This window comes from Zingiber officinale, chromosome 8B (assembly GCF_018446385.1).
Source record: "Zingiber officinale cultivar Zhangliang chromosome 8B, Zo_v1.1, whole genome shotgun sequence".
Lineage (NCBI taxonomy): Eukaryota > Viridiplantae > Streptophyta > Magnoliopsida > Zingiberales > Zingiberaceae > Zingiber > Zingiber officinale.
In genome coordinates, this window is record NC_056001.1 from 22,912,084 (window position 1) to 22,924,975 (window position 12,892).

Genomic DNA, 12,892 nt, shown 5'->3' on the forward strand with positions numbered 1-12,892 from the left:
TGAAAAATTCTTTATAAATTTAAAATAACTATTTGTGGTATTATTAAAATCATATTTGAAAGTAAATATGAAATATGTTTTTAGAATATAATCGCCTAAATTAAACTTACCACAAATGTCTTGTGAATCTAAAGCTCACATGGTGAGAGATGAAAAAGTTCAAGTCTTTAGTTGAGCAAGAAAATTCCATGAACCTCATTCGATTATACATAGAAGATTCTAAATCATAGTTATTTTTTTGAAAATAAAGATCATTTCTTGAATAATAAAAAAAAGACGGTTCAATCCATACTATATGCAATTTTATCTTACTTTATATGAGATTATTTTCAAAATTTAAATCTATAAATTTTAGACAAGTTCTAAGTCATATTATTTTCAAAATTTAAATCTGTATTTTTTAGACAAGTTCTAAGTCATATGATAATAATTTTACTACTATACTAAAGATTAGTAATTTCTACTTGTTTAGTTGGCTCTAAATTCTGGCCTATTTATGTTCTATGCAATCGAAAGTTTCATTTTGCAATTGACATTTATTTATTTTTAATAATAAAAATATAAAGAATGCATTTAATATGATTCTTCTAAAACATTTTTTTCTCAAATCCTCTATTTAAAAAATAATTTTTAATAAAATACCCAATGGAATATTATAAGAAATAATATCTATTTCGTACCAGTAAGAGTGAGCCACGTCTGTATTTTTTTTTTTCCGGGTGAATTGAAGGTATCTTGTCCGGACAGGTCACTGCTGATCTGGTGAGCGGCTGAACCCGTCGCGTACTGGCAGCAACCCGTCGCCCACCGGCAAACCCGGCGACTGTTTTTATCTGCGACTGAGAAAGTGAAGATTTATAACTTGAAGGGTCAAATTGAAATGTTACTTCGTCGAGAAAACAAAACCATCTCGTTCTTTCCGTAGAAAAAAGGACAACTTTTTGGCTTTCGCCGCCTCCTCATTTCGATCGATTCCATCTCACCCGATTGGCCGATCGCCAGCTCCATTCCTCGTGTGCGAATCCATCCATTTGGAGGCCGAATTAGGTACTGTCTCCCCCCCGCTCTCCATGACATTGTTGTTTAGATCTTAGCCTTCGAGGCTTTAATTCTTGGATGGCTGCGAGATCCGGACGTTCTTGTTTCGTTTTTGGTCAAATACCCATTTTTCTCCTGATTGATGCGTGCGTTCAAGTCAGTTTGAGCATTTTTTTTGTGTTTCTTTTCTGATCTAGAAGTGGATCACGTGCGAAATTTCGGGCATCCGAGGAGGTAGTGGGGAATTGTGATGGCGAACCGGGTGAAGGAAGACGAGAAGAATGAGAAGATAATTCGAGGGCTCTTGAAGCTTCCTGCCAATCGGAGGTGCATCAATTGCAACAACCTGGTGAGGTTACTTTCTTTCGGTGAATTGACGTTCTATGTAAAAAGTATGCCCTTGGTGCTAAGGAGAAGGCCATTTATATTTAAATAGAATAAAGTGAATATGGTTTTGTTGAAAGGTGGTCAATTGATACTACACTTAGACAAATTGAATAGATTTCAGTTGAAGGTATGATGGTAGAGGGAGGTAAATGGAGACTTCATTAATTAAATTTGATTTAGTAGATCTAAATGTTATTAGCAATATAGTCTTGTATAGAGTTGAATGGAGAGATAAAATACATGTACCTGATCCCAAATTGCAGGGACAAACTACTTGATGATTTTTCTGATTGTACTTGAGACATGGTATGTGTTAGATTATGTGCAATTATATATATATATATATATATTTTAAAAAATGAACACTTTATGTTGATTTGAGATACATAGATAGGTGACTATAACCATTTTCATATGCGATGTGGAGTTAATGTTGGGATGAAAATCCTTGCCTGAGTGAAAATATACATGTTTGTAAATATTTGTAAGTAACAAGTGTTGGTGCAGTCATGTCCTAAGTAATCGTGTTTGACTAAAATGTTTTGATGTGTTGGGCAAAGGGTCTAATAAGTTACATTATTATTGATGTGTGCATAAAGTTGCGTAGTGACTTGGTAGATGTACTTGGAGTTTGCAAAGTTTGACTTGGTGCAGTCAAGTTGGTGTGGCTCATGGCTCAAGGTTTGCTAGAGAGATCAAAGAAGGATGGTATGAGATATATGAGGGACCGTATGATGAGGAGCATTGAGGTGACAACTTAGTTGGAGGAGACAATCTACATAGGTAAACATGTGAAACATGAATGTGGAATGAGTTTAGGGCTCAATGCATCCAAGGGAATTATGACCTTGTGGGCAGAGGGTTGCAAAGATAAACTCTCAAGTCTAAATGAGAGATGACTTGTATAGGTAGATTATTATTTAAGCAAAACACTCAACAAAGAAACACAGTCTTTGTGTTTATGGTGTTTTAGAATTGTAGTTGATGATCCGGTAGTTTGGAGGTTGATCCCAGTCTAACTGCTTGTGAATAAAACATTTTTGTTCGGAGTTCAGTATAATCATCAATCAACTGCTAGGGATTAAGTTAATTCAATTCTTCTTTGAATTTAAAAAATAAGTGTCTAAAGAGGATCTTATGCACTACAATCAACTAACAAGGTTTGAGTTGAGTCAAAAGGTTTCCAGTCGACTGGATTTCCAATGAGTCAAATGGAAATAATAGTTAGCGGTGAACAATCCCGTGATAGACTGGTGAAAGAATTGAGTCAACTGACATTTAACAAAAAACTGGACGAAACTTATCGAAACATTGATTGAAGACTATAAATACAGGGGAAAGGGAGCTCAAAATACAACAACAAAGCCATTCCACAGCTACACTTTGTCTTCATTTTACTTTTTATAGTCTTTTATGTTCAGGGCTTAAGTTTAATCCCTCAATCTCTTAGTCTTTTTAATACATCATTGTGTTTTTTCCATTTGTTTTGATTGCAAAATGGTCTTGTATGAGGTTTCTCTGGCTCTAGTAAGGAGAAAAATAGTGAATTTTCAAGGACCGACTCACCTTAAGAATATGTAGGCCATAGTACGAACTGTAGGCTCAAAATCACATAAACTCTATTGTGTTAAGGCTTTGGTATTGCAAAAGAAAAAATTTCTTATCAGCTCAAGCACTATGCTCCCTCTCTAGCCATCCAGTCTATCTATGATCCATTCCCCACAGTAATTCAATTTGTCACCAATGCAACCTCATTTCATCAGATAATATCTTCATTAGTTAGGTTAACTATGAACCTTTGGCAGAATTAGTCTACATGAACAATCAATATATTCTGGAAGTAACACCTCTGTAAAAACATTAATTTCTTACCTGCTAATACTGAAGTAATATCTAGATTTTTATGCTATTTGGTAATTTTCTAGCACATTAAAACTGAGCCTTGGTTTCTATTTATTTTAGAGCAAACTTGATTATTGGTCCTGGATTTAAAAAGCCTCTTGGTACTAGCTTGCAGTAAAGCAAGGTTTGGTATACCAGACATCCTTGTATGCATATGTCATTTTGTAGTGGTCATCCAAGCATCATAGTGGAATAACAGAACTCATTATCTTTTATATGCTGTTCATTTTTTATTTTCATAAGGCAGTCAACTCTCAAGTTTTTTGAGTATCATGCCTTAACTTGCTAGTCTAGGTAACTGCTGTTCTTATAATGTTCCTAAAATCAGGTCATATATGTAGATTTCTCTGATTATATATGACCTTTTTTTTTCACAATAATGAAGATTATTACTGAATCACAAGTCATCATCATAGAGTAGCCTGGCCTTGTTTGGGTAGATATAGTATATTGGAGTGAGAAATGTGGAAATTTTCTTGATTTTAGTATTTTGGGATCTCAAATCACATGAAATGGTGATAAAAGATTAGAAATAGCAATGACCTTTTGACTTTTATTCCCATTGGAGGAAGAGGCATGAGGATGAATTTGAAAATAGGAAAAAAAAAGAATTCAATGAGTATACAACAATGCTTCAAAAACTAAGTTTTAGTGGTTATGGTAATTAAAACTTATCAATCCTCATCCTATTCTGCATGATGGGTTGCCAAACAAAAAGTGACATTCAGTAAGTTACTAAGTTATTCCTATTCCTAAGTTCTCTTTCCATTCTCTCCTTTTTCTTTCATTATAGCAAAAAGGTGTGCCAGGACTTCACAAGAATCCCTTAACAGATATGCATACAACATCATATCTGAAGTCACTCAACAAATTAGGAGAATTCGTGGATAAAAATAAAGATGTAAAAATGGTTACTAGTGAACAATTTTTTTTGCCAATCTATGCAACTTTATGTTGTGCCAAAGCCCACTGGTAGTTTGTGTCTAATCAGGAAACAAACAATTGGTTGGTGGCAAACACAACACTCTAATATTTAGTTTTGACTATATTTAATACAAATGTCCTATGATTGTTGTGCATATAAAGCAGAAGAAATTTTAGCTATTTACACAAGCTCAAACTTCCTTCTTGCATGCGTGCTCCTCCAGAAGCACACACAATAATGACAAATAATGGTAAGTAGAGATTGATTAGTAGCATATTCAATGAAACAAGTAATTTTCTTGCCTAATATGGATCACATACTATCCCCCCTCCTCCCCCAAACTGAAAATCCATAACGCCAATGGCTATGAGAATACCATTTAGTTGACCTATACCTGTTTCTTTGATAAGAATCGATACAATGTATATAAGAATTAGAATCCAGTTCTTCATCAAATTCAATAGGTGAATCAAATTCAATGGGGTCTACGATACCATCTTCATCCATGGGATCCCAAGTTCCAGGATCAATCGAAAGTTCAATTCTATTTGAACTACTCGTAGCAATTGTAACAACCAGTTTTGCTATGTTAGGAGATATCATTATTGCTGAACCTAATGCAACCATTGCATGTGCTGGTAAAGAGTAATTGAATAAAAATTGAATACCACAATACCCAAGGGTTCACAAACATCTGAGTAAACACACAGTTTTGTCCTAGTAACTTGCTTGTTATGTTTCATTTGTTAAGCTAATGTATATTTCTTGACAGGGTCCACAATATGTGTGCACAAATTTCTGGACATTTATCTGTACAAATTGTAGTGGAATACAGTAAGTGTTCACATTTTTTTTTTAGCTGCATGGATTCATTCCTATTTTTGTCCAGTCGTTATTTATATGATATATTATGTTGTATCATTTTTCCTTGCAGTCGGGAGTTTACCCATCGTGTCAAATCCATATCTATGGCTAAATTTTCTTCCCAAGAAGTTACTGCCCTTCAAGAAGGGGGGAATGAGGTACAATTCTATTGAAAGTATTCACTCACTTTTTTTTAAACATATAATTTGGCAACTCTTTCTAAGCATGTAAAAGGTACTCTGTTTCCTACAGCGTGCAAGAGAAATTTACTTTAAGAACTGGGATTCACAACGCCACTTATTTCCAGATAGCAGGTTACTGCCCATTCTGTCCTTTCAGTTCTTTAGTGAACTATCATGTCTTGTTAACCTTAACTGTTTGCTATTCCTTTGAGTTGCAGCAACATTGATAGACTCAGGGAGTTCATCAAGCATGTTTATGCTGACCAAAGATATGCTGGGGAGAGGCCTGGAGACATGTCTCAGAGGCTGAAGGTAGCAACTGATGGAGTTATTGTCGATTTGAAAAGTTCTACTTTTGTTCACAGAAAAGTTACTCATGTCAAATCTGCTTGACTAAAATTTGTATTATTTGTGAGCTTGCAGGGCGATAGGGACAATAATAATGAAAACAAAAGTGAAGAATCATATAGAGGTGGTTCCAGAAGCCCACCATATGAAGGTCGCTATAGTCCTAGTTATGGTGGTCGAAACGATGATCAACGTTTCAGATCCAACTATGGAGGAAGAAGTCCTGGGTCTAATTTTGGAGGGAGTCCTGGATACAATCAGGGTGATATCAAGAGAAGTCCGACTCATTTTGAGGTGGTAGATGATAGAGTTAAAGATGACAAAGTTAGAAATGGAAACCAAAACAGAAGGTTTGAAGAGCATAGGTTTCCGCACATGCCAAAGCCAGATGGGAGATCACCAGAACATCAGAAAGATGTTGGTAAGCTGAGTCCTCCGGCTGTGCGCCCTGTGAGCGATATCTTGGGTGATAAGGTACCCCGACTTCAGGTTGGCAGCATTCCTAAACCAAATGGATCCAGCGTAGCTGATGATTCTGCTCAGACGATGGTAAGTGATTGCCATATCTTAGGGAACATATTATCAATTAGGGATATTAACATGACTTTTTTGCTATCTTGTAAATGTGGTACGCCTACAGGCCCTCTAGACATATTTTCTGCCATGTGAATTTAATAGAAAATGACTTGATATTTTCCTTCTTTTTTTCCCTCTTCCAAAGCTGTTTTCTCACTGATAGCACTGTTACTTTTTTTTTGTAAGTGTAACTCATAGAAAAACACTTTGTCTATAATAACTCATAGAAAAACACTTTGTCTATAAGGCTTATGCCCATCCGTAGCCAAAATCTAAGATGACTTGAGATTGTTTTAGTCAATATTCTCATAAGCTAATGTACGAATTAGATAAATGAACAGAGTAATAGATATTTCACTATTTTGAATGCATGTATTTTTCATTATATTGGTCAAAGCTACAAATTTCTGGACTTTGACAATCAATCGAATGTTTTATTTCTTGCATTGCTCACACTTAATTGTTTGATTTCATACATAGATCATGTGGTTATTTGTTCTTCAGAAATCTTCTTGGATCATTCACACTATATCTACTATGTTGCAGAGTTCTTTATCTCCAAGCAGCATAGGCTCTGCTGATGCAAATTCAGTGCAGAAGATGGCATACATGGATAGTCTTATAGATTTTAGTGTGGATCCTGAACCTACTGTTGCTCCAAATCCAGAGCAGTATGTTCCTCAGCAAACCACCACTGTTGCTAGCGATGGGGGAGAGTGGGCAGCTTTTAATTCTGGGCAGCAAAGTGCGCCTCAAGTGGCTCCTAATGCAAACCCATTAGTATCAGGTCTTGCCCAGTTATCAGTTTCGGGATTAGCACCTTCAGGGAGTATTTCAACTTTGCCTTCTAGAATTGATTTGCCCACAAAAGTTGGTATTGGTGGGAGCTTGCCCACTGCAACAAAACAGCCAGCACCATTATTTTCATCCATGGATAGCATACCTACTGATCAGCTATCCAACGCATCTGGAATTGAATCTTCAAACAACCAGGTAGAGGCATTTTCTTTTTTGTTCACCTAGAGTTCCTTTTACTTTCAATGTTCTTAATTTGCAAGTTGTGTTTTGTTTTTGCCAGAAATGGTTGCCATCTGCTCCACATGGGCAAGGCTCTTTAAATACCCCAATTGCAAATCCTGCTGGACATCTTCCTAGAGTTGCTACTAGAGCACCACAAAATACAGTCACGGGAGTTTCTTCACAACCATCATTGGAGGGAAATACGTCTAGTGGGAGAAAAGAACTGCCAGAGGTAGCACACAATCTTATTACTAACTTCAGGAAATTGACCATCATCACTCAAAATTGTTAGTTTTGTACAGGATCTTTTTGCCTCACTTTATCCGACTGCACCCCTATCAATCTTATTACTGACTTCAGCAAATTGACCATCATCACTCAAAATTGTTAGTTTTGTACAGGATCTTTTTGCCTCACTTTATCCAACTGCACCCCTATCAGCTCCAATTTGTCAAAGAGGGCTCTATCCTGGTATGGGGTATAACATGTATTACCCAACCAGTCCGGTAATGAACTTTCAGTGTATATGAGTCTTATTAACTGTTCATTTGTGTAGTGTTCTTTTTAGACTAACACTTTTCCTTTCACCTCCAGGTGGTGCCGGCAATTATTCAATCTCCAAAATCTGTGAACCCATTTGATATTACCAGTGATCCAGCTGCAATGGTATGATATCTCTTTTATTTTTCAACATTCAACAGTGGTAAAAGATTCAGTATGTCACATCTGTGAAACATCATGTATTCGCTATGTGCTTATCGTCATGTCATCCACTGTAGTTCCAAACCCTGAAAAGGGCTACTTCATTGGACAGATATCTACTAGTGTAAAACTTCATAAAATCATTTATCATGATGTTTATCTTTATATAATTATCAAATTATATTTCTGATTATCTTTTTCTTTTTTTGCTTATTATTTTCCTATTCTATGATCTTAGAAAATATGCAATCACAGAACAAATTTGCTTACATGACTTTGCTTTCATTAGTCAACAAAAATATCGGAAAGGTCAAGTTTTTTTTCATTTATTAGCTTTTTGAATATTTTAAAAGGTTCATTATGAAAGTTTAAATTTGTATTTAAGTAGAATGGTTAATTAAGCCTGCACACAATGCCATTGATTTACTTTTCATATATGTTGATGATATGTGCTAATTGATGAGAGAGTAATGGGAATAAATTCAAAACTTTAATTGTGTAAAGAAATTTTATAAAGTAAGGCTATTTTCCTAGGTGGAATAAAAAGTAGGGAAGATGGAAAGATCAAAAGGAGATAGAATTAGAGAAGAAGGGAAAGATCATTTCCTATGTATTGTTTGTTCGAGGGAAAAGAAACATGTGAAATTTTTTGCCCATCTTTTCCTTGGAGGGATTCATAGGAGCAAAGAATTATTATCTTATCATTTTTATTTTCAAAAACTTTAAATGATAAACATTATGAAAATTAAGCTGTTCAATTTTGACTGGAACAAAATGAAAGAAGGAAAGAGAAATACTTCTCTCCCTTTTCTTTTTCCTCCCTCAAATTCTCTCCAAAAGAAATTGAGAGATTGGACATTGGAATCACTTCTACCTCTCTATCCACTGCGTTTCTTTTTGCAGTGTTTCGTTTGTAGGAAAGATGCAAATGTTTTAAGTTAATTGGTGAGGATATGCAAGATGAATGGATTTGAAATCCTTGCAAGTTATTATTAAACAACAAGAAAATATTGATGAAGGTAAGATTTGTAGGATAAAACGTAGGTGATTAAAATCTAGAAAATTTTGAAGTCTTGTGTGCTTATTGTTGTGTCTTAGGTTAAATTAAAAAATTTATATACATGTGAAACAGTCATATAATTTATGGTTTGATTTTTATGCAGTTAACACATATTAAAGTTGGTGTTTAAAAATGCTAAACGGATGCATAAGATCATTATTTCTATTGTGGAGCAATTAGGTATAACTCCAAACATATGATTCAACAAGAAAGAACTAAATTGGAGTATCTATGTGTTGGCAAGTTGAATCTATTAAAGTTGGAGAGAGGAGTATTATTTAGAAGACCTAAATGTTACTAGCATATAGTTTTATGTAGTCCGATGGTGATATATGATTGTATGTAGCCAACCCCAAATAGTTCAATGATGATATATGATGTATGTTGCCAACTCAAAATAGTTGAGACACATGGATTGTTGTTATTAGAATGTTTGATGCCTGCTCACTAATTGATACTCACAGGAGAGTAATTAATAGTTATTGTTCACCTAACTTATTAGGTAAAACAATTACAATCAATAATATTGAACAATTTTGACATTATCAATATACTCATTCGAAATCCTTTGTGCACTTAGTTTCAACTTTCATTTGCCACTTTCTGAATGTCAGATATTCTCCAAAGCTTAAACATGTTGATGATCAAATTTTCTGTGACCATTCTTGATAAGTGATATGTACGGCTACTCTCTCTTTATAAATGCAGACATTTTTTTTTTTTTTACAATTTTATAACATTTTTTTGCAAATTAGTTTAATATAACTTTGAGTACTTAAAAAGTGTGTATATTATTAAATATTGCTTAAATGTTTGAAATGGAAATTTTCTCTATTATCTAAGCATCCCAACTTCCACTTCATCCTTTTTGTTAGGCATATCACATGTTCTCAACCATTCTAGTTTGTATCATTACTTTCCAGAATTGTAATATAAAGGAATCTTAACCTTACCTTGGAATTTGAATATATTTTTTTTATTTCCAGAATTATGTGCTGGCTCCACTTTTGACTAGACATTTCTCATTGTGAAAGCAATTGCCTCATACTTTGATATGTAGATAGGATAATATTCTGTGGTGTATGAGCAAAGCTTTCATATATGGCTAACCATCAACTGGCCTTGTAGCTGTAACATACTAATGTAATGGGTGTGTTTAATGGTTTGCTTTTCTCCTGATATAGGTGACGCCTCTTCAAGGAGCATTACCAAACATGTCTCCTCCAGGCTCCATACCTCAAAGTTCAAGTTTTCGAGCCCTTTCCGCACATTGGATGGCATCACAACAATCACCCTATGCATTTAATATGTTGCCAAGTAATTACATGATCACTTGAGATTTCTAGTCAACTAATTCATGTAAATTTTATGTTACATTACACTAATCTAAAATTCAACCGTTAGGTCCCTTTGCAATGTCTCAGATTCCAAACAACATGCCTCCACAAATAACTAATGCCACGATGTCTCTGGGGTAAGTTCTCTAGTTGTATCTAATTCTATTTTGTTAACTAGTGTTAATTTTCACCTGTTATTAAGGAGTATGATATTATTGAGATTACTTATGTCCTTACTGATTTCAATTCCCGTATCAAGCTTCTGACAGATTTACTTATCATACTGTAATTGGCCATCTATTCTCAGTTCTCCACAATCTTCTTCGGTCCTTTTATTGATTCCATGTAGCAAATTTAAGTACGTTTTAGAAAAGAGTCAAAACCTAACTAAGAATTTCTCCTTCTCAATGATGGATTTTTTTTTTAAATATACTGTCTTAAGGTTTAAGTTACCTCACTTTTTAACTAGATTATCATGCTATATATAAATTTACTAAAAGGGAGGTCTTGAAATTGAAAGGTTGCACATGGAATACCCCACACTCAAGGAGGTATATAATTTTATCCTAATTATATTACTTTGTGGCCTTAACAACAATTAGGTGTAGCTCTAACAGATAATAAAAATAAAAGAAATAAGTTTAGGTAGTATATTTTATAATTAGAATAGTCGAATTGATTAGTACAAATAGTATATAGGGTAAAGTGAGAACAAAAAATATTATTTAACGCAATAATTTTTTAAAAAATTAATTTGAGATTACTAATAATATATAGCCTTGTATAAAGTGCAATGGAAGTATAAATTTCATTAGTTATATTAACTTCATAAATCTCTCTCTCTCTCTCTCTCTCTCTCTAAAGTTGAATACTCCTGAAACTGAAATTTGCATAATTTGATCAATGAAATTTCAGTCCATTGCCTACCTCACTAGAATGAAATTCTTCGAAGTAATATTATCTTTGGTTTTTGAATCTTAATTATATATTTGTTACTGAAATTCAATATAAGCATGAATGTGCTTCCCCCTCATCGTGTACAAAGAGACCAACATTTATTTCACTAGGCTAATCTTTTTTCTAATTGCAGACACTTTAGAAACGTAGAACACGTTTTACATGCACTGATACCACGTAATCTCTATCATTGCAGTAATCAAAGTGTGTTGTCTGGTACTTCAAACATTGGTCAAAATCAGTCTTTCAGTTACAACCAACCAAACACTCCAAACTCCTTTGCTCCTGTGGGAAGCAATCCCTTTGGATGAACATGAATTTCGGAACACTATTATTTGATATTTATGTTGGCATCTTACCCATTTGTTCCCTACGTGAATCAAAATTTCATTGAGGACCTGACTTGATGAAGCAACTACAATCCACTCAAAGGTCCACAGTCTTTCTGCTGCTCTGATAAGACTGAAAATTCTAGTTCGTCATGTGAATGAATTGAAGAACAATGGTGATTAGTGTCTGATTTTGATGAAGGTGTGCGAAGAGATCTTCCAGACTATAATGTAAATTGCTGTTTATTATTTGAAAATTGCCATGTTTGTTTAAGTTTGTTTTTTCCACCCTTATTGTCCTTCGGTCTGTGCATGTTGTTTAGTAGATTGTGTGTGCCAAAATTTTCCATTGTTTGGATGCCTTTTTTCCATTTGTAAGTTTTGCATCATATTGTGCCTGTAAACATGTAATATTAGGATCAGAAGGATTTCTAATAATGATATGCAAGATTTTTCCGTTGATGATTGAACCATCTTTTTGCTTTTCTCTGTCTCCTTACGTGATAGTTAAATTTAACTTGATAGTTCATAACTGTGCAGATTTCGCTTGAACAATTGCCCTGTTTGGTCTCCTAATCATTCAAAATTCCAATTAGGGTACTCTATTAGTTCAATGAACGCAACCTCCCCTCCTCAGTGTTAACGTTGACAATGGAAGATGCACAATGGTTGTGCTTGCAGTCAGTGAAAATGTTGTGATTTTAATCTAAATGTTTAAGTTTCATCCAGCTAATCGACTTTTCGAAATATAATTTATCCACACTTAGCCTTAAGTCTAAGTTATGAAGAACACAAACATAGATACGCTGAAAAGTTAAAGAAATAAGGTTACCTACACCATTATGAGATGTTATCTTGTAGGAATATAATAACTTGGACTAGCAACGATGGAAAAATTAACTTTTAAAAAACATGTATAACAGATTTTGAGTCATCCCACCAAATAAAAATAAAATGAATATCAAGATAATAAACAGCACATGGTTTATGACCATATTTGAATTATTGCTGTAAATTATTTTATTTCTCTTTTGCATATTTATATATGAATAATTTAGTTTTTTTTACCACTTGGGTTTAGAGTAACTATTCTCATTAATCAAACACATACATCAAAAGGTGAAGTCGTCCTTAGTGGGCTTTAAGTAGGGGTGTCAATTCGGGTGGGTCGGGTCGGGTTGGGTCGGGTTGAGTTTTTTTTTTTTTTTTTTTAACCCAACCCGAACCCGACCCGAACCCGAGTTCAACCCAAAACACCTCAACCC

General features: G+C 34.3%; 1 protein-coding gene across 2 annotated transcripts; it reads left to right on the top strand.

Annotated features, from left to right (window-relative positions):
* The first annotated feature begins 885 nt into the window (after window positions 1–885).
* On the top strand, window positions 886–12,087 carry LOC122015056 (probable ADP-ribosylation factor GTPase-activating protein AGD14). Of its 2 annotated transcripts, none has more exons than XM_042571707.1 (14): window positions 886–1,047; window positions 1,236–1,387; window positions 5,025–5,086; window positions 5,187–5,274; window positions 5,369–5,430; window positions 5,517–5,610; window positions 5,722–6,195; window positions 6,769–7,215; window positions 7,301–7,474; window positions 7,644–7,748; window positions 7,837–7,908; window positions 10,189–10,321; window positions 10,409–10,478; window positions 11,495–12,087. In XM_042571707.1, the coding sequence occupies exons 2-14, from the start codon at window positions 1,289–1,291 to the stop codon at window positions 11,607–11,609; spliced, it is 1,995 nt and encodes a 664-aa protein (XP_042427641.1). In that variant the 5' UTR covers window positions 886–1,047; window positions 1,236–1,288; the 3' UTR covers window positions 11,610–12,087. The 2 variants fall into 2 exon arrangements, with proteins under 2 accessions (XP_042427641.1, XP_042427642.1); XM_042571708.1 differs by having other exon boundaries at window positions 887–1,047; window positions 1,239–1,387.
* The last annotated feature ends 805 nt before the right edge of the window (window positions 12,088–12,892 follow it).

What these genes read in the sequence shown, in the direction of transcription:
- LOC122015056 (XM_042571707.1), top strand. Translation starts at nt 1,289, where the DNA reads ATGGCGAACCGGGTGAAGGAAGACGAGAAGAATGAGAAGATAATTCGA. An exon ending in GGAGAAAAGAACTGCCAGAG is followed by an intron (nt 7,475 to 7,643) that starts GTAGCACACAAT and finishes AGTTTTGTACAG; the next exon opens with GATCTTTTTGCCTCACTTTA. An exon ending in AATGCCACGATGTCTCTGGG is followed by an intron (nt 10,479 to 11,494) that starts GTAAGTTCTCTA and finishes CTATCATTGCAG; the next exon opens with TAATCAAAGTGTGTTGTCTG.